The sequence below is a fragment of the Anomalospiza imberbis genome, chromosome 12 (assembly GCF_031753505.1).
Source record: "Anomalospiza imberbis isolate Cuckoo-Finch-1a 21T00152 chromosome 12, ASM3175350v1, whole genome shotgun sequence".
NCBI classification, from domain to species: Eukaryota; Metazoa; Chordata; class Aves; order Passeriformes; family Viduidae; genus Anomalospiza; species Anomalospiza imberbis.
The window spans coordinates 1,320,578-1,341,006 of record NC_089692.1 but is presented as its reverse complement, the minus strand read 5'-3'; the positions used below and the strand labels follow the sequence as shown (position 1 = coordinate 1,341,006).

General features: G+C 44.0%; 1 protein-coding gene and 1 long non-coding RNA gene across 5 annotated transcripts; one reads left to right on the top strand and one right to left on the bottom strand.

The window, feature by feature from the left end:
- The first annotated feature begins 50 nt into the window (after positions 1-50).
- Positions 51-16,685, top strand: LOC137481001 (uncharacterized). 4 transcript variants are annotated; one of them, XR_011003247.1, is made up of 3 exons: positions 51-459; positions 8,788-8,972; positions 15,760-16,685. It is a non-coding gene; the product is annotated as an uncharacterized lncRNA (long non-coding RNA). The 4 variants fall into 4 exon arrangements; XR_011003249.1 differs by lacking the exon at positions 15,760-16,685 and adding an exon at positions 11,555-11,626; XR_011003250.1 differs by lacking the exon at positions 15,760-16,685 and adding an exon at positions 11,555-11,626 and having other exon boundaries at positions 62-459; positions 8,788-8,874.
- On the bottom strand, positions 5,971-19,728 carry CDH5 (cadherin 5). Its single transcript, XM_068202440.1, has 11 exons — positions 19,505-19,728; positions 17,000-17,288; positions 16,797-16,913; positions 15,935-16,099; positions 15,350-15,537; positions 13,365-13,618; positions 12,645-12,787; positions 11,547-11,671; positions 9,938-10,046; positions 9,413-9,658; positions 5,971-8,618 (listed from the first exon to the last, which is right to left on the bottom strand). The coding sequence occupies exons 1-11, from the start codon at positions 19,691-19,693 to the stop codon at positions 8,125-8,127; spliced, it is 2,319 nt and encodes a 772-aa protein (XP_068058541.1). The 5' UTR covers positions 19,694-19,728; the 3' UTR covers positions 5,971-8,124.
- Between the last annotated feature and the right edge of the window lie 701 nt (positions 19,729-20,429).

Below are 20,429 nucleotides of genomic sequence, written 5' to 3'. Positions count from 1 at the left end.
CTGGATGTGTTTGCCTGGGGAACTCTGTCCTGCTTTGTTCTGGTTGTTCTGGTGACTTCACCCAGAGCACTGGCTTTCCTTTTTTAATGAGGAATTAAGGAGTTCCAGAGATTTCGGACTGACTGTGGCATTGATGAAGGGGTTAACCGGATGAATTAAGAGAGTTTTGAGGGGAAGCAGGTGGGACAGCTCCTCACTGAGGATAAGTGGAAGGAGCTACTGGTTTTCCCTTTTCCTTTAGGTCAGGCGGGAACCAAGGAAGGTGAGAGAGGTCAGCAAAGATCTGTGTGTGTTTATTGCTCATAAAAACATTTTTCTGGTATTGTTTTATTTTCCTTATCTTCTGATGCAGCCTGAAAGAATGTCTTTGCTGTTTTGTTTTCTGTTGTGTTTTTTCTATGGAGAGGATTCAGCCTAACTCTTCCACTGTGATCTGATCAGACTCTTACTCATTTCCTGGTAGGACTTCATGACTTGTGGTACACTAAGATTGGGAAATGGGAAGATTTCAATGAGAAGGATATCACCTTGGTGATGTATTTCATTCCAGAAAGTTTGTGAAGTAAAGCCAACAGAGTTTTATTTCTTACTCTCTCAAACTTGAAACCTTTATTAAAAAAGGGAAAAAAAAAGGGAGAATCAGTCAGAAAGGATGGTGATTATTTATTATAACCTCACCTGAAATATAAGTGTAACTATTATTTTTAGCCAAATAAGAGAGTACATCACCATATTTACTGCCTCCAGAGCATTTCCCCTGCATGTGACATATGCTAGGGAGTGAAAAGATGTAAAATAAATGCACAGAGGTGGATCTGTACCCTGAACTTTGAGCTCCAAAAACCAGTGAGGCCTTGCCCAGGCAGGTGACAATTCCTGTGCAGGGCAGGTGTCACTGCCAAGCTGCCTGGGCCCTCCTGGGGATGTTCCAAGCCCTTGTGGCTGAAAGGAGGAAAGGAAGAATGCACTTCTTGAAGAAAAAGAGCTCAGAAATGACGATTTGATACTTCCTCTGGTAACCAATCCTTCTGGTTTCACTAGGTTTGCTGTTGTAGTAGCACTGGAGTGCAGTAGGATAATGAATCACAGAATTGCTCTTTCTTGTACTGACTGGTGTAAATTTGCCTTAATAAGGGGACCTTACCTCACCTGCTCTACCTGGGATGTGCCACTGTGTGCCAGGTGTTCACATTCAAACAGCTTTTCATTGCTGCTTTGATACATATCAAGGATTCTCATCACAATCCATTGCTTCATAAGAAGTTCTAATGGGGTGGGAGTAAAAAAACCTTTATTAAATGGCATGAACTTCTGGATCTGAATGTAATAAAATAATAATTTATGATATATTTTTAGGAATAAGAGATTCAAGTGCATATTAATTAAATGAATAATGAAAACCTTTGTGAAATTCTCTCCCACAAGTTGCAAGTAGCTGTTTAATCAAATTCTTTCTATGGAAAAATGCATTTAATTATAGCATAATTAGCACATCTATTGTGTTTTTAATACAACTTGTGCTAAAGTGTGTTTGATCTGGTGTTTGCTCATGGCAATTAGCAGTGAAGGAATTGATCTTTTTTACTTTATCCTGGGCTTTGTAAATTATAAGTGCCAGATCTGGGGAAAATGGATGTGATCTTTTGTAAAGTGCTAGATTAGTCTTGGGAATATATTGGGGTAGTCACAGCAGCAAAGAGAGAAGGTGGTGCTGCCTAAAGCTGCAAATTTAGGGGTGATTTCATTTTCTGGCACCGATGTGTTTTGTTGTGTCTGTCCTGTGCCAGTCCTGGGGAAGGAAGCTGGAGGGTTGTGTACCCTGGGGTGTTCTGTACAGGTTCTGTACCCCAGACTGTTCTGTACAGGTACAGGTTGTGTACCCCAGGGTGTTCTGTGCAGGATCGGGTTCTGTACAGGTTCGGGTTCTGTACAGGTTCAGGTTCTGTTCAGGTTTGGGTTCTGTTCAGGTTCAGTTCAGGTTCAGTTCAGGTTCTGTTCAGGTTCTGTTCAGGTTCAGGTTCAGTTCAGATTCTGTTCAGGTTCTCTTCAGGTTCAGGTTCTGTTCAGGTTCAGTTCAGGTTCTGTTCAGGTTCTGTTCAGGTACAGTTCAGGTTCTGTTCAGGTTCTCTTCAGGTTCAGGTTCTGTTCAGGTTCTGTTCAGGTTCTGTTCAGGTTCAGGTTCTGTTCAGGTTCAGTTCAGGTTCTGTTCAGGTTCTGTACAGGTTCAGGTTCTGTTCAGGTTCTGTTCAGGTTCAGGTTCTGTTCAGGTTCTGTTCAGGTACAGTTCAGGTTCTGTTCAGGTTCTCTTCAGGTTCAGGTTCTGTTCAGGTTCAGTTCAGGTTCTGTTCAGGTTCTGTTCAGGTTCAGTTCAGGTTCTGTTCAGGTTCTCTTCAGGTTCAGGTTCTGTTCAGGTTCAGTTCAGGTTCTGTTCAGGTTCTGTTCAGGTTCTGTTCAGGTTCAGGTTCTGTTCAGGTTCTGTTCAGGTACAGTTCAGGTTCTGTTCAGGTTCTCTTCAGGTTCAGGTTCTGTTCAGGTTCAGTTCAGGTTCTGTTCAGGTTCTGTACAGGTTCAGGTTCTCTTCAGGTTCGGTTCGGGTTCTCTTCAGGTTTGGTTCAGGTTCGGTTCAGGTTCAGTTCCGGTTTGTTTTGGGTTCTTTTCAGGTTTGGTTCAGGTTTGGTTCAGGTTCAGTTCGGGTTCGGTTCAGGTTCGGTTTGGGTTCTGTTCAGGTTCGGTTCGGGTTTGATTCGGGTTCGGTTCAGGTTCGGTTTGGGTTCTGTTCAGGTTCGGTTCGGGTTTGATTCGGGTTCTGTTCAGGTTCGGTTCGGGTTCAGTTCAGGTTCAGTTCAGGTTCAGTTCGGGTTCTGTTCAGGTTCGGTTCGGGTTCAGTTCAGGTTCAGTTCAGGTTCAGTTCAGGTTCAGTTCGGGTTCTGTTCAGGTTCTGTTCAGGTTCGGTTCTAGCTCTGTTCAGGCTCTGTTCAGGTTCTGTTCGGGTTCGGTTTGGGTTCAGTTCAGGTTCGGTTCGGGTTCTGTTCAGGGTTGGTTCGGGTTCTGTTCGGGTTCAGTTCAGGTTCGGTTCGGGTTCTGTTCTGGTTCGGTTCAGGTTCGGTTCTGGTTCAGTTCAGGTTCAGTTCAGGTTCGGTTCGGGTTCAGTTCAGGTTCAGTTCGGGTTCAGTTCGGGTTCAGTTCGGGTTCGGTTTGGGTTCGGTTCAGGTTCTGTTCAGGTTCGGTTCAGGTTCGGTTCAGGTTCGGTTCAGGTTCGGTTCGGGCTCAGTTCGGGTTCTGTTCAGGTTCGGTTTGGGTTCGGTTCAGGTTCTGTTTGGGTTCGGTTCGGGTTCTGTTCGGGTACAGTTCAGGTTCGGTTCGGGTTCGGTTCAGGTTCTGTTTGGGTTCGGTTCAGGTTCGGTTCAGGTTCTGTTTGGGTTCGGTTCGGGTACAGTTCGTGTTCGATTCGTGTTCGGTTCGGGTTCGGTTCGGGTTCTGTTCGGGTACAGTTCAGGTTCGGTTCAGGTTCTGTTCGGGTTCTGTTCAGGTTCGGTTCGGGTTTGATTCGGGTACAGTTCAGGTTCGGTTCGGGTTCGGTTCAGGTTCTGTTCGGGTTCTGTTCAGGTTCGGTTCGGGTTTGATTCGGGTACAGTTCAGGTTCGGTTCGGGTTCAGTTCGGGTTCGGTTCGGGTTCGGTTCGGGTTCTGTTCAGGTTCTGTTCGGGTTCTGTTCGGGTTCTGTTCGGGTTTGGTTCGGGTTCTGTTCAGGTTCTGTTCGGGTTCGGTTCGGGTTCTGTTCGGGTTCTGTTCGGGTTCGGTTCGGGTTCGGTTCGGGTTCTGTTCAGGTTCTGTTCGGGTTCAGTTCGGGTTCTGTTCGGGTACAGTTCAGGTTCGGTTCGGGTTCGGTTCGGGTTCGGTTCGGGTTCTGTTTAGGTTCTGTTCGGGTTCGGTTCGGGTTCGGTTCGGGTTCGGTTCGGGTTCTGTTCGTGTTCGGTTCGGGTTCGGTTCGGGTTCTGTTCGGGTTCTGTTCAGGTTCTGTTCAGGTTCGGTTCGGGTTCTGTTCAGGTTCTGTTCAGGTTCTGTTCGGGTTCGGTTCGGGTTCGGTTCGGGTTCTGTTCAGGTTCTGTTCAGGTTCTGTTCAGGTTCTGTTCGTGTTCGGTTCGGGTTCGGTTCGGGTTCTGTTCGTGTTCGGTTCGTGTTCGGTTCGGGTTCGGTTCGGGTTCGGTTCGGCTTCTGCTCAGGTTCTGTTCAGGTTCTGTTCAGGTTCGGTTCGGGTTCTGTTCGGGTTCGGTTCGGGTTCGGTTCGGGTTCAGTTCGGGTTCGGTTCGGGTTCTGTTCAGGTTCTGTTCAGGTTCGGTTCAGGTTCGGTTCGGGTTCTGTTCGGGTACAGTTCAGGTTCGGTTCGGGTTCTGTTCAGGTTCTGTTCGGGTTCGGTTCGGGTTCTGTTCGGGTACAGTTCAGGTTCGGTTCGGGTTCTGTTCAGGTTCTGTTCAGGTTCGGTTCGGGTTCTGTTCAGGTTCTGTTCGGGTTCTGTTCGGGTTCGGTTCGGGTTCTGTTCAGGTTCGGTTCGGGTTCTGTTCGGGTTCGGTTCGGGTTCGGTTCGGTTCGGTTCGGGTTCTGTTCAGGTTCTGTTCGGGTTCTGTTCGGGTTCTGTTCGGGTTTGGTTCGGGTTCTGTTCAGGTTCTGTTCGGGTTCGGTTCGGGTTCTGTTCGGGTTCTGTTCGGGTTCGGTTCGGGTTCGGTTCGGGTTCTGTTCAGGTTCTGTTCGGGTTCAGTTCGGGTTCTGTTCGGGTACAGTTCAGGTTCGGTTCGGGTTCGGTTCGGGTTCGGTTCGGGTTCTGTTTAGGTTCTGTTCGGGTTCGGTTCGGGTTCGGTTCGGGTTCGGTTCGGGTTCTGTTCGTGTTCGGTTCGGGTTCGGTTCGGGTTCTGTTCGGGTTCTGTTCAGGTTCTGTTCAGGTTCGGTTCGGGTTCTGTTCAGGTTCTGTTCAGGTTCTGTTCGGGTTCGGTTCGGGTTCGGTTCGGGTTCTGTTCAGGTTCTGTTCAGGTTCTGTTCAGGTTCTGTTCGTGTTCGGTTCGGGTTCGGTTCGGGTTCTGTTCGTGTTCGGTTCGTGTTCGGTTCGGGTTCGGTTCGGGTTCGGTTCGGCTTCTGCTCAGGTTCTGTTCAGGTTCTGTTCAGGTTCGGTTCGGGTTCTGTTCGGGTTCGGTTCGGGTTCTGTTCGGGTTCGGTTCGGGTTCGGTTCGGGTTCAGTTCGGGTTCGGTTCGGGTTCTGTTCAGGTTCTGTTCAGGTTCGGTTCAGGTTCGGTTCGGGTTCTGTTCGGGTACAGTTCAGGTTCGGTTCGGGTTCTGTTCAGGTTCTGTTCGGGTTCGGTTCGGGTTCTGTTCGGGTACAGTTCAGGTTCGGTTCGGGTTCTGTTCAGGTTCTGTTCAGGTTCGGTTCGGGTTCTGTTCAGGTTCTGTTCGGGTTCTGTTCGGGTTCGGTTCGGGTTCTGTTCAGGTTCGGTTCGGGTTCTGTTCAGGTTCTGTTCGGGTTCGGTTCGGGTTCTGTTCAGGTTCTGTTCAGGTTCGGTTCGGGTTCTGTTCGGGTTCGGTTCGGGTTCGGTTCGGGTTCTGTACCCTGCTGCAGTCTAGGCCAGCGGGACAGGCAGGGGCCGGGCCGGGCTCAGCCGGGCTCCCGTCGCTCCCATTCCCGCACGCTCCCCGGCTCTGGGGCTGTGCTGAGCGCCGCTGCCCCATGCGAGGGGCGGGAAAGCAGGGCGGAGGCTCCGCGGTGACTCAGAGCCGCCCTGGCCCCGGGTGCTGACAGCCCGAAGCTCTGCTGGGCCGGCCTTCCGACCCACTGCTGGGGCTTTTCTCTGCCAGCAGCTGTGCCAGGAGCAGGAGAAAACTGCCTTTGCAGAAAGTTCGGTGGCGAGTTGGTGCCCAGGCTGGCTGCACTGTGGCATAAAGCCTGATACTGTCTCCTGAGTGAAACTCGTTAATGCACAGAAAATCCAAACTTGAGATTGGCTTTTATGTAATAAAAAAACAACATAATACAGTACAAGAATATAAAAAGAAACCATCCAGTGCAAACATCATATACATTGGAAATGGATACAGTGTTCCTTAAAATAACTTTACAAAAATCAGGCTTAAAAACAGCAATTCCAGGTAATAGAATCTGGCTGATACCTACCAAAGTACTTGACTTACTGCACTAAATAATTTTATAACTAACTTTACCTGCTGCTAGCCAATAGCACAGGTACTGACAAAATCCTTAAACTGTGAGTATTATTAGTTAGCATTCCTTATAATACACAAATATGTGGAACCCCTGGAGCACATACTGCTGGTTGGATTAAGCAAAACAGAATGAGCCCATTCAAAATAAAACCAAGGCTATCACCCCAAAATGTACTTTTTAAAAACAAAGGATAGGCTCTAAGGCTGATTTGACCAATGGACCGAATTCTCCTCAGTTTTCCTTTAGTTCGTATTTGAAAATTTGAGTGATTACATGTTGGTGTTGTATTAGTGTCCAGACAAGTATTGCATTGGACAACTTTTTACAGCAGGGAGGAGCAGTGTGAGACCATTATTGTGCATTGTTATTTCCTGCTAAGAAAACATTTTGTGGGAAGGGAGTGTGAATTGGAGATGATGTGAACAAGTAAAAAGCAGATTTGAGAGGTTCCACTATACTTGTTTAAGAAAAAAAAAAAAAAAGATTTAGTATTATTTGGTTAGCTACCAGATTTTAATACTCAAATCAACTAAACTAATACATACAGCTCTAGCACAGATCCTGCACAGTGGAGGATCTGTGTAGTAGGGCTCTGTTCCTGTTGGAGGCAACAGGACTCTGCACTGCTGGAAGCCAGAGACAGGCCATGGTCCCAAGGGACCCGCTTTTCTCAAAATGTTTTTGGCTGGGTCCTTTCCAGTGTGGGAAGTTTCATTCTGGTCATTCTGTGGCTCTTCACCAGGTGGGAAACTGAACTCAGTCCCTTTCCAGGGACGTGGTGGCTGCAGCTCCAAACCGTCATTACATTTGTGGTGCTTTTATGCAGCCCAGTGTGTGGGAGTGTAGCCTTCTGGTTTGGGAGTCTACAGTATTTTCCTAGGTGGAAAATACTCCTTTTACAGTACCTGCTTAGAAAAAAAGCACAACAGTTTCACAGTAATGAGACCCTTCATTTTTTGTCCCTGAAAAAATGCTATTGCTTCAGTAATGGTGAATAAACCCCCTATTCAACCTCTTAAGAAACCTAGAGAGACCTATATTTCCATCTAGAGAGATTTACAGTGTTGGACTCTTGACATTCCCCTGATCTCCACATTTCCTGCCCTGCAGGATATGTTCCATTGAGTAACACTGAGATCCTGTTTACAGAGAGAAAAAACAATTTTGCTGCTAGATAGAGCAAATTCTAGCATGCCAGAAATGTGCCTGAAATTGTCATCAGGCTGTTAAAAATGACAGATGAAACCAGATTGTGTGTCTAAAAATCTTGTCTAATTTTATCTTGAGTAACTCATAGATGTGGTAGAAGGCTATAAAGCAAAAATAATTAATAGAAGGGAAAGAAGGAAAAAATAATGCTTCTTTTTGAGAGTGATGGAGTAATTTCTAATACTAAGTGATAGACCATATGTTCCTCCTCTCTTCTGCTGGATGAGCATAAGTGTGGAATATCAATAAAGATGTTGCAAGAGGGGCAGGCAAAGCAGCCAGCTGGAGATACAGGGGGGTTAAAACATCCCTTCCCCATGCCACTGAGCCTCTCTCTCCCAGCGGAGGGTGACCTTGGATGCATGTGAGTGGAAACAGCACAGGAGGAGAGGATTAGAGGGAGAAACTGGGGACAAAACAAGGAGAAGTGGGGAAGATGGGGTAAGGAGGTGTGTTCTGGAAGACTTGAGCAGATCAGTGAGCAGGAATTTTGGGGCAAAAAATGAATGTTAGCGAGGATAGTAGTGCTGGGGGAAGTTAATATGGGTGATCTCTGTGTGTCTTTTTAACCCTACTGCAGTTTTTTTCCATGCCTGTTTGAAATCCTACTACGGCTTGAGGGAAGAGCTGTGAGTTCCTCTTTGGCCATTGGCAGTCTCTTGGTGTCTATCTGTAATGGGAGAGAGAAAACTCATGGCTAGTTTGAGCTTAATACACAAAATCTTCGCTTGGTTCTGATCCATACAGCTCAGCCAACATCTTGAACCTGGGTCCCCAGTCATTGAGAAAGTCATAGTCAATGTCTGAATCTGAGGAGCCTGAGCCCAGAGAGCTGAGGGACTCCGCGATGGACTCGGCGCCTTCGTAGCCATAGATGTGCAGGGTGTCGTAGGGCAGCAAATCCCTGTCATTGTCAGCCTCATCCTTCTTCACCTCAATCATCATCTCCATGCCCCCAGCTCCAGGGGTGATGTTCCCAGGAGGTTTCTGGACCTGTGCATACGGAGAGGGAGTGGCCTCTGCCTTGAGGCCATTCTTGCGGACGGAGTTGAGCACGGACACGTCATAGCTGGTGGTGTCCATCTCACCCCCGCCCTCCTCGTCGTAGGTGACCAGCTGCTCGTGGATCTCTGCCACGCTCCTCCCAAGCCCGCTCAGGTCCTTCTTGTGCCTCTTTCTCAGCAGAATCAGCAATGCAATTACTGCAAAGGAAACTTAGATGAGTGTGTGTGAATAGAGAAGTAACACACTAAAACAAATTGCATTTAAGATACATAACATAGTCTGAAGTGTCTGTTTTTTTTTTTTTCTGGAGTGTTTTTTTAACATATATTTATTTTAAAAATAGTTAAAATTTCTATTTAACTGTAGGATTAGTTGAAGGAGTTCAGTCTAGACAGGAATTGTCCCCCTGACTCTTGAGCTGGAATCACAAGTACAAATGCATGGTGTCACAAGGTCATTGAATCAACTACTGCCTTGAACTCTTAATGCCAAGCATCACATGCTGCTTATGTGGTACTTGTAAGACAGGCAAGTTCTCAGGCAAGGAAAAGGTACTCAGATAGATAGAATCTATCTTTTCTGATAGATTTCAAATGCAGCAAACAGGTACTGGTCTGCTGATTTGTTACAAATGTATTTATGTTCACTGTACTGCTTCAAGGGTTTCCAGACTGGTTCTGCTATAGGAACCAGGAATCCTGTTGTTATTGCTCCAGCCTAATTTTCTTGTTTTATAGCTGTGTATGAGGCTGGTACCAGTAAATCAAGTATATTATACATGTGTGCAATAGCCTGTCTAGAGGAACAGCTTTGCAGCTGAAGCTGTTCTAACAGGCCAGAGAGGAAGAGCACGTGAGATGAATCAAATAGGTACAGCATTTCTAGCTTCGTGATCATTTTGTAGCCACAAAGCTTTTGTAGATCTCAGCTAAAGAAACAAAACAATCCTCACACTGTAGTGCAGAGAACATTCCAAAAGTCAGATACTCACCAATGATTGTGAAGATGCAGATAAAAATTGCCACCAGTGCTTGTATGCTGACGCCAACCTGCTTTGCCCTCTCCTCACAGAAGGTGAAGTTGCCTTTCTCATTGCACTTGCAGACACTGATGACCAGGGTGTTTGTGCTGGTGAGGTCAGGGTCGCCGTTGTCTGAGATGAGGACAGGCAGGTAGTGGAATTTGGCAAGTTCCCGATTGAACTGTCCGTATTTGACAGTGATGTTAGCCGTGTTGTCTGGAAGAAGTAAGGACACCCCATTAGGTGATAATCTCCACCAGACTGTCCTCACAGATTACTAGTCAGCTGCTGCCTCTTCCCCTTAGACAGTGCCAGCCTTTCAGGCACGTAGTGAAAGTTTAGTTTCATTAAACATACTTTTTTTCAGTATGTTCAGCCTTTAAAAATAAAGAGTTACTTAGCTCAGCTAGACCAACTACAGGTCAGTGCTACACCTTCTCTTTCCTGAGCCCTGGGGTCCTGCAGCTGAGGAAGGGCATTGCAGGGATACACTACCGTAGTTCTCAATCAGGGAGAAGTTGCTGTCTTCTGTGGCCAGCGAGTATCTGAAGAAACCTCTGGGTGATGTTTCATCCTTGTCAACAGCTGAAATCCTGACAATCACCTGCGAGGATGGAAGAGGTCACAATTTTCAGTGTACATTGCCTCCACTGAAAAAACATGTGGAGTATTTGAGCTGGGCTGTGTGTCCTGTGTAACCCTTCAGTTTCAGGGCAGGATGCAGACATCTCAGAATACTCCTCTTCAAGTTTTTCCAGGTGAGAAATTTCTTTGTGGATCTTCAAAAAGACCAGTTTTGCCTCTTCAAATTTTGTATAATGACAGCACAAAAAAGCCTCATTTTAAAAAACATATGGCTCATTGAACTGTCTAAGATGGTGTCTTCCAAAGTCCTCAGCCTACTCTGAGGTGTGACTGTCATTCTTGGAATGACCTTGAAATTGCCATGCTTGAAGAACATGCTTAGGTTTTGAAATCTTCAACCTGATGTACATTAGGTGTATAAAATACAAAAAACGTGTCTGATTATATCCCAAAGGTATTTAAAAAATTAAACTAAAGGTGACATTAATACCTTGCATGTTCTATCAGATAGTCTAGGCAGTGACAAAATGTCCTGGTTCTGGCCAGGAAAGAGTTAATTTTTTTTTCCCAGTAGCTGGGAGGGGGCGCAGTGGTTGTTGAACATCTCATGTCATTTCTGGGAGAGGAAAGGAACTCTTCCTGGAGAAGGAGTTCCTTCTGTTTGAGCAGGTGTGGTGGAGGGAGTGGTGGGATAATGCTGGTGCTGAGCCAGAGGGAGCACGTTGGGTGGTGTAGCTGCTCTGCACTCTATTTTTTTCTATATATATTTTTTTGTTATTTATATTGTTGCTATTACTGTTCATTTTCTTATCTCATTGCTGTTTCCAGTAAATTGTTCTTATCTCAGCCCATGATCTTTCCCTTTTGTGCCTCCAGCTCTCCTCTCCGTCCTGCTGCAGGGGAAAAGGGGGTGAGTGAATGACGTGTGGTTTGGGGCTTCCCACTGTTCAGTGGGAACACTAAACTGGGGAGCACCTCCCCTAAACCATGACACAAAGTGTCTTAATCAAACAAGTATTACAGTATGGGCTGAACACTTGTGTCTGAGGCCAAACACGTAAATCCAAAATACCAACACTGTGCCAAGTAGTAACAATTTGTGTGTGCAGATCCATGGACTCTATGACTACAAAAAATTGTTCCATGCAGCAATGTTTCTCTTACTAGTTTGAAATGGTTTCCTCCTCAGTATCACATTTAAGCATCTGTGTGATAGAACTGAGTTGCTGATTCTTGCTGTGCAAACTTGACTGTCCTTCATGGCTCAACTGTTAATCCACAGATGTGAGAGCCTGGGGGGAGAGGAGCAGTGCAGCCCATGTGTCCAAGCAGATAGAAGTCAATATTCCAGCAGTGCAATATCCTTAAGAGATATTCCTGACCACTGATGTTTTGGAAATCAGTGAAATGATTGGGTGTTTTGGCATGAAAACTGAGACTCACTTTTATTAAATGACATCTTTCACTTGAGCTGACAAGCAGTAATTCAGGTTTCAGGGAAAAACTCTCCCTGTCTCACCTTTCCAGGTGCAGCATTTTCACACACTCGGGGTTCCTCAGGAGAAACAAGTTCTGGAGCATTATCATTGACATCATCAACGATGACGTGGACGTGGGCGTGTGATTCTCTGTCGGAAAGTCGGCCTGGAATGACAGCGGGGTACAGGTCACAGCCTGGAGTCCCAGTGGTGGCTGAACTCCCCTTCCCACACCTTGTGCCCCTTCTGTGCCCTCCAGACATGGCATTCACATTCTCTGGACAGAGAGACATAATTCTGTCTCTCAGGAGAAACACAGAGAGAAGAAGAGAATCTATCTCTACTCCTTTGTTTTCCCCATGTAGAATTTGATATAGAAATTGTTTACCTGAAGTGATTACTTAATTAAATTCTAGTAAAAGTTATTTAAATTCAATAACAAATCAAATCCAGCTGTATCTCAATCTCTCAACAAGCAGTCATTAGTTTATCAGTTAGTTAATAAGTAAATAAGAAGCATATATAGAGAATAAAATACTCTCTTTAAATAATATATGAATGTAATATAATGTAGTTTAAATAAAACTATCCTTCCACCTTCTAATCTAGAACCAGACATCATCATTTCTTCTTCCCTGTTGGGGTTGCCTTTTTTACTATACTCCACATGATAAAGAATTTCTAGCTCCATCATAACTTAAACTTTTCCTCTGAGATTTAGATGTTTTCCTAAAACCTCTCATAGTGGTTAAATCATCAAGGATCTTTCAGGAGTAAAATGACTGTAGATTATGGCTTCTTGATTCTTCCCACTGCATGCTGATGGATTGAGCATCATTCTCTGACACTAAAGGAACAGGCACAGAACAGCCCATGTCTATATTGTGAAATGTCAAACCAAGCTGGGACTGGCCTGCCTCCCAGGAGCTAAGCAAAGCCAGGGGTCAAATCTTGAAATGATCTCTGACCTATTTGTAGGGACTTGCTTGATTGGGAAGAAGATGATGCGAACCTTGAAGCACTCCTTTCATTCCTAGCTCAGCAGGGACAGACTGTCAGGTTGTGCCTTTCCTTTTTGACAGCCCTGCTGGAAAGGTGTACCCAGATTTCTTTCAAACTGGGAAATGGGTGGCACTTACCATCTTCAAGGATCTCCACAGCTGCCACAGTGATGTTGTATGAGGAGCTGAATTCTCTGTCCAGAGGCTTGGGAAGTTGAATAACTCCATTATTGGATACCCTGACGTAGTCTCCATTAGGATTTGCTCTACGTTGAATATATCTGGATTTTATTTAACACAACATATGTCAATGCATGGCTGGTAATGCTGTGTTTAATTTCATTTCTTCTCAGAGGAAGGTCAGAGAGTTCTTGTGTGACAAATTACATTAATATCTTGACCAGGAGGGATGAGAATATTGCCCTAAAACTATGCAAGCTGGGAGAGTGAAATACATCTGTTGGAAGAGATTCCATATTATTGTACTTTGCTCTTTTAGAAGTCTATTTTCTTCTCTAAGCAGATGATTGAGAGAACTCTTACAATTAAAAAAAAAGAATAAATTATAACCATGTAAAAATATCCAACTTTATATTTTTTCCCTAAATGTGCAAATATTAAATCAGTAAGTCCATGTGGTAATTACATGGGTAAATGAAATTTATGTTCAGCTTTTGGTGAGCATATATATCCATGGCTGCAGTGCTGGAAAAATTAAATTGAATATTTTTTTTGGTGTTGTTTGGCATGCATATTCTAAAAAAATAGGGCCAAATTCTAGGTTCTTTGTCAAATTCTTGGTGCTCTTAATGGATTCTGCACTTTCAAATAGAATTGCTAAAGCTGGTGTTGTCTTACCTGATTTTCCGTTTAGCTGCGTCGGGGTCCTCGGCGTGAACTGAACCAAGTGTTTTTACTTCTGCGTGGTTTTCCCTCACTTTAAATTCGTAGGAGGGTTTGGTGAAGACAGGAGGCTCGTCCACGTCAGTGACCTCAATGGTGACAGTTGCGATACTCCGGGGGTTGCCGGGTTTAAAATGCCGAAGGTTCACGGTGGGGTCTGTGGCCTCGATGCTAAACCTGTATTCTGACACCGTTTCGAAGTCCAGGGGCTAAAAACAAAAAGACAGTTACAGATATTCTTTCATTGGTGATGTCTAAGCAAACTTTCCATTGGCTCTCTGTGCAGATTTAAGATCTGTGCTCTATTTCATGTTTGGCAATGTCACCAAATTTCATCTTGGCTGGACTCATGGGAGAGCATTTCCCAGCTGAACTTCTCTATCATAGCGTGGCTCAAGGTACCTCTGGTGTGGAACAGATTCATCCAGTAGTTTAACTTCAGCAAAATAATTTTCTTTTGGGTTAAATAATTTTTTTTCATGAATCTGTAACTCCCAAAACTTGGTTAGCTCCTGTCCCCCAAAGGCTGGGGAAGAGATTCTCCTCTTGGCTATGCTTTGTGTTCTGAAGGCATTCAAGGCAGATTGCAGATCTGCACTGGCTGACAGCTGGGGCATTCAGTGATAAATGACATCCTCTTCCCTGTTTTTCCCCTTGCCTGAGACTACAAAAGGAATCACACAATGGGAGGAAGGCCAGGAGCTCAGGCAGTAAGAAATGCTCCTTTCAAAGTTTCCTTTGTTCTACCACCTGAGATTCTATGAACGCTGAGATGCACAGCAGTTATGGTGGCTCTTGTTCTCCTCTTTGAGTAGACATTGCAAGGGGAAGTGATGGGACTTCTCCAGCAGCTGACATTTTATCTCACATAGCTGTGTATTTAAAATTATGACATGTGCACAGCCAAAATCACATTGAAAACAGGGAGAACTTTGCCCACTGCATGCTAGAGGAAGAGCTGGTTCCAAATCCCTCTGAGAGGGTGTGTGGGGTCTGTGACTGCTCCTCCTTTGGGCAGGCACTGCATTCCCAACTCCTGGGAAGCTGGGGAAGAGCTGCACCCAGTGAAGGAGAGCTACTCATACCCAGTGTGACTAGAGCCAAGGATTTTACTGCCAGTCTTGAAATCCTTGGTACTGTTTTTCCTGAAAGTTTTCTCTTCTTAATGACATTTCTAGTTTTAGCAGTTACAGAGAGACATTTGGAAGGGAAAAACACATTCCTGTCAATGTGAGGATTACAGGAGCTGATTTATAGTCCTCTCTCCTCTTTTTTCAACAGCAAGTCAATGAAATCAATGAAGTCTTGGTTTAGCAATGCTCTGCAGCAGTCCCCTGGTACAAATCATGTGGGTTTGAGAATTTAAAAAAAAACAAAGAACAGACCCTAATAAAGGCTTTGAAAAGTCTTAAAGACATAAGAAATTAGTGGGAAGCTCTTAAAAAAAAAAGCTCTTTCCTCACCCTGAGGAAAGTAAGGGAGCTGTGGCTTGGATTGCAGCAAATGCCAAACTACAAAAAGACTTTTAGGAAGGAAGTCAGGTGGACTTGTTCACATTTTCTGCTTTGGTTTCAGGTTGCCTTCAGAAGGGAAGGATTCTTTGTCTTGGCCAGTTGGTTCAACTCTTAAATCACTGCCTCTTTGAAGCATCCAGCCACTTGAAGTTTGAGAGGAACCCAAAGCACCTAACCTAAATATCTGACACAGCCCCCACTGCCCTCTGCAGTAATTCTGGAGTTTTTCAGGTCTGGAGGTTGAGAAGAACTAGATATCACCAGCTCTTCTTCTCCCAGAGCTCGGAGAGCTGGTGTTCAGGATCAATATATTTCATGTTGACTTTCATGTGTTTCCATTTTTCCCTGCAGCTAGTCCTAAACCAAAAAAATCACTTGTTACACATGGAAAACCACAATAATCATCTTTGTTATGGAGAACAATACCTTCTTTGGCCTGATGATTCCTTCATTTGTGTATGGGTTTGCTACAATGTCAAAGGTGTCCCTGAACTCTCCTTGGATAAAGCTGTATCTTGTATTTCTGTGCTGTGGTTCATCAATATCTTCTACTTTGACTCTGCCAACTTCTCCTCCTACTGAAATGTTTTCAGGAACTTTAAAGTGAAATGATGCTATTAAAAAAAAGAAAAATATATAAGGAACGTGTACATGTGTACATGGAAGTTAGGACTTAGTCAAAACTCTTCTTACTTGACAGATGCACATAAAAATACTTCATTGAGAATTTAGTATTGTGTATCTCTAAGACATGTAAAAGTTTAAATAATATCCCAAATTGTCAAGATCTTTAGCAAAGGGATGAAATTCATACGGATTTTCATTTTCTGCTCTAGGTGGGCATCGCCCAGGAAAAGTGGCTCTGGCTGAAACACAGAAGAGCTTCTGAACATGTAAAGTTCTTTTGGCCATTTTTAAGGAAAGCTGAATTGTGCTGGACCATGAGCTGAACTCATTGTGCTTGTGCCAGCCCTTGGTTCCAGGGTGGTTCAGGGGCTGTGTGGCACTCACGGTGTTTGAACACTGGGAAGTTGTCATTGATGTCGGACAAAGTGATGATCACCGTGGCTGTGCTGGAATCCCCAGAGAAACCCGGAGCATCTTTGGCTTGAACAACAATCTCATACGTTGACTTGGTCTCTCTGTCTAAATTAGGCTCTTTGGTGTAAATCACACCTGTGAAAAAATAATATTATATACAATAAGATTTTGCAGCATGTCCAACAGCTCTTCAATTTTGATGGCAAATTTTTATCTTTTTTAATCTCCACATGTTCAGCTTTAAGTATCAATTTTACAGTGATATTTTTCAAGAAATGTTAGAAATTTTTCTGCATGATGGAATATTTAGGAGAGCTCATGCAGAATATTCCTTTTAATGGATCTTTAGCCTCTTTACCTGCGGTCTTTGCTCTAGCAAACTAGTGTGGTTACAAGAGATACTGACATTGGTTTTAAAATTGGGCAAAATTTAAGCTAGAAAGTTTAGGAAAGCAAATGATTATTGATTACTGAATGCTGCTTCAGAATTTGTTTATTCCCTTTTCCTTTTTGGTCACTGGAACAGTATCTATGCTAAACTGAAAACATGAACTCCTCTTAGCTCCTGGTCAATCTTTCCATAAGTGGGAAAAAATGACCTTTTATCTTCTCATTGTGTTCATGGCAGCTGATATCCTGGTTTTATTAGTACATTTCCAGATGCAGACAGTGGCATTGTAAAGTGTGAATGAAAAACCTTTCTAAATTATGTTTAAAATTATATTTTTGAATTATTATTCCTCTCTTCCAGAATGAAAAAGCCTTAAAACTGTGTTTTCCTCAAAGGGTAGGGTATGAACAAAGTGTAAGGACATTTGTCTGTTTTACTTACCAGAGTCATCAATGGTGAAATATTCACCTCCTGTGGTGACTTCGTAGGTCACCGTGGCATGACCTGACACTGTGGGGTCATCAGCATCCACAGCTGTCACTTTGGTGACTGAGGTTCCTAAAGAAGGATTTTCAAGGTGCATATTAATATAAGTGGTGCTTTTTAAGGCCAGCATGAAGGGGGGTGAGTGCTGGAGGACATACCTACTGGTGACATTTCTGGGACAGAGCCATTGAACATCTTCTGCACAAACACGGGGGCGTTGTCGTTGATATCGTACACCTTGATGATGAATTTGGAGGGGCGCTCCAGGGACCTGTTGTTTGTTCTGTCGATTATGAGGGCTGTCAGCTCATACTCTGCCTTCTTCTCCCTGTCCAGCCTCTCGAAGGCATAGACGTCCCCACTGGTCTCCTCCACCTTGAAGATGGTGTTGGCGTATTCCCCCTCGATGATGTACTTGGCGTTGTTGTTCCTTACGCTGGATGTGATCTGGGAGGAAAGTGTAATTCAGAGAGACAAAGGTGGGCTCTGGCAGCTGGGTGCAGCAGTCTCTCCCGGAGGATTCACACAGTCAGGAATTCCTCATCCCAGTGGGAACCCTCAGGACTTTTGCTGTCAGCTGGGGCAGCACTGAGCAGCACCATCCTATAAGCAGCTGGGTTTATAGGATGACACTTGCACCCGCACTGAAACTTCCTTGCTTATACAGACCAAAGCTTTTTTTTATCATACCTCATATTTCCTAAAGGTATAAATTGTTCATGCAGCCAACACTTAGAAATAATTAACTGCATTAAATAACATGAGCCACCTTCAGTCTTCAGTCTGAGTTACTCTTGTTTGCAACTTTCTGGACCTACCGGGGGTTTTGCTCAGTTTCACAGGATTACAGGAGCATATCTGTATTCACAGCTCCTGATATTATTCAGCATTAGCCTCTATTCCTTAGCATTTAGCAGAATTCCTGCAATAGCTGACAGCTTTCTTGTGCTCAGTCACATACAATCCTTTAATAGGCAGTCTTCAGGCTCATGCTATGACAGGAAGGTTACATTTCCACCCCAAGATTTTAAAATTTAAGGTTATATGCAGTGAAAAGGGGATGTGAGAAGAGGAATGAGCATTAATCAGTTTTAAAATACAGTTTAATCCAATTCTAAATGCTTTTGCACACTAGTTGATTTGCAGATAATATAATGATGCTTCCCTTTCTATACCCTCACACATACATGGTCACTGCTAGAAGGTTTAAACCACAATTTCCCATGCACTATATCAGCATTCTTATTTCAGCCAGCTAACTATCAAGGGTTACTGGATTTGACCAAGTACTTCCAGCCTTTTGTTACTGATGTTATTATAAATGTCACCTGTTGGGTGTTCAGGATTTGATTTATCCTGTAGTTGTCATTTGCTGTTGAGCGTTGTTTAAATTTCGGTTTTCTCTTTTGAAGTGTATCATTAATATTTCCACTCCTCATTCCTTAACCATGCTTCTGGCTGCTGCAACTGCTGGAGAGCAGTTCACAAGTCTGGAGATGCCACATGAGAGATAACCCCACCCTTGTGTCAAAGATGGGATAGTCTGTGCCTTCTTTATCAATTTTTATGTACCTTTTAGTGTAAAAAGCATAAACCTCTCAGAATGCCTTTTCTGGTGCTGAGGACAAAAGGAAAGCACTGAGGTAGTGCAAGATAAAATCCAGATGTGTCAGCACACTCCTGCAGCTGTCACTCAGCTCTGCCTCGCTGCTGCTGGGGCCTTTCGTTAAAGGGTTAATCAAGGGCTCAGTGCTGCAGATGCAGCCACTGCAGGAGTCTTCAGGAGATGGTGCTGCTGAAACACCCCAGAGCTGGACAAAGAGAATTACTCTTATTTAAGACAGCTCCAGGAATAGAAGCTGCTCCTCAGTCTGGGGCTGAATTGGTCTGAAACGAGGCAGAGATACCCCGTGGGAGCTGAGAGGACCCTGTGGCCTCTGTGCTAACTCTGTGGTGCTTTTTTGGCAGCCCAGAGCAGCCAGCACGGCCTGTTGGACTCTGCTGAGACAGCCTTGACAGATGCAAGTGCTATGCAGGACAGGGAAATGCTCAGCTGCATTTATCTGCAGTGTCACATCCCTTTGAAAGACTGGATTGGGAGAACTTTCCCTGGGCCATATGCAGTTGATAATAGACTTTTATGAGCACTGCCCTGAGGAAAATGAGTTTGCAAGCAGATCAATTCTTGTTAGTATTTTTAAAAATTCTTTGTTTTTTTGATTGTGTAACTGTATTTCAAAACACAGCACTCGTGCTTTGAGTACAAGCTGAGAGATGTAAACTGTTGTTTTTTAATACATTTGTTTTTATTTGCTGATCTCTGAGGTTTCTGAAAGAATCTCGTGCTGCCAGAAAAATCCTGACATGCATCAGGCACCAGACTTCCTTCCTAACCATGCACCTGCAGGTTATGTGGCTGTTCCTGCATTTGGAATCTCCAGACCTGCTATTCCCTTAAATTTACCTGTATTCTTCAAAGGAATTAAAATTCCTACGGCACTGTTCTTCATTTACTCTTTGCCCACATTTTGAAGATTTTAACATGTTAATATGTAGGTATTAAGTCCCATTTCTATTTCCTGTTCATTTCTCCTGCCTAGACTGCAAACAATTCAAGATCCTCATTTGCTATTTTTAGTCACTGCTGACAGTTTGCTGCTTACCTTGCCAACATGGTGTGGCAAAGGTGTATCAATCTCTTCTTTGATGTGCATTTGGTTCCATATCCAGTCTCTCTTCTGGCGTCTGTGGCTGACATCATTTGAACAAAGGTTTTGGGTTGATTTCTGACTTACTCCATCAGCAAATGCTGGAGCCAAGAACAATGAGAAAAGCAGAAAAAGGTGGCTCATCTTCCTTTGTAGCCTAGAAAATAATATAGAAATACAAAAATATAAATAACAACAGAATCAGATTCAGCAGAGGGAGCACATGTGGAAGTGCAAATGGACATTCCTTCTATAGGGAAGTTTGATCACTTTGTTTCTTTTCATTTGCCTCAGCATCAAAATTTGAAGGCTTCTTCCTTCTATGAAATAGTTTTAGCTCAATGAAAACTGTAAAAACCAAGACAAAGTATTTCAATTAATTAAAAACTGAGCTTTGAATGCTGGTGTAAGAGCCAGCATCCCCCTGAGTGACTGTCATTGCTCTGAGGAGCAGATTCAGAGCCGAGCTCCCTGTTGTGCACAAGGCCAGGGCAGCCTGGCACCACAGCTGAGCTTGAGTTAACTCCACTTGAAATGGAATGTTCAGGCCTGACAAATCCAAATTCAGTGTTTTGGCATGCCCCGACACAAAATATGCTGTAGTCAAAATTTTGCCATGGAAAATATTGATTTAGAATAAAATCTGGTATTTTTTTGGTGGAAAAAGTTATTAGTGTGAAATTTTCAATCCATTCCAAGTATGGTATAGCAAATTATCTTTCTTTAAGGGCTCATCTATTGATCAACTCCTTGTCTTCTGAAGCTTTTGGAGACTTAAAGTTCCTTTATCCCCTATTCCCAGACTTTAACATCTGCAAAGTGATAATTCATGAAATAATTTTCAGGTGAAACCATATTTTTGCATCCTGTGTTAATATTA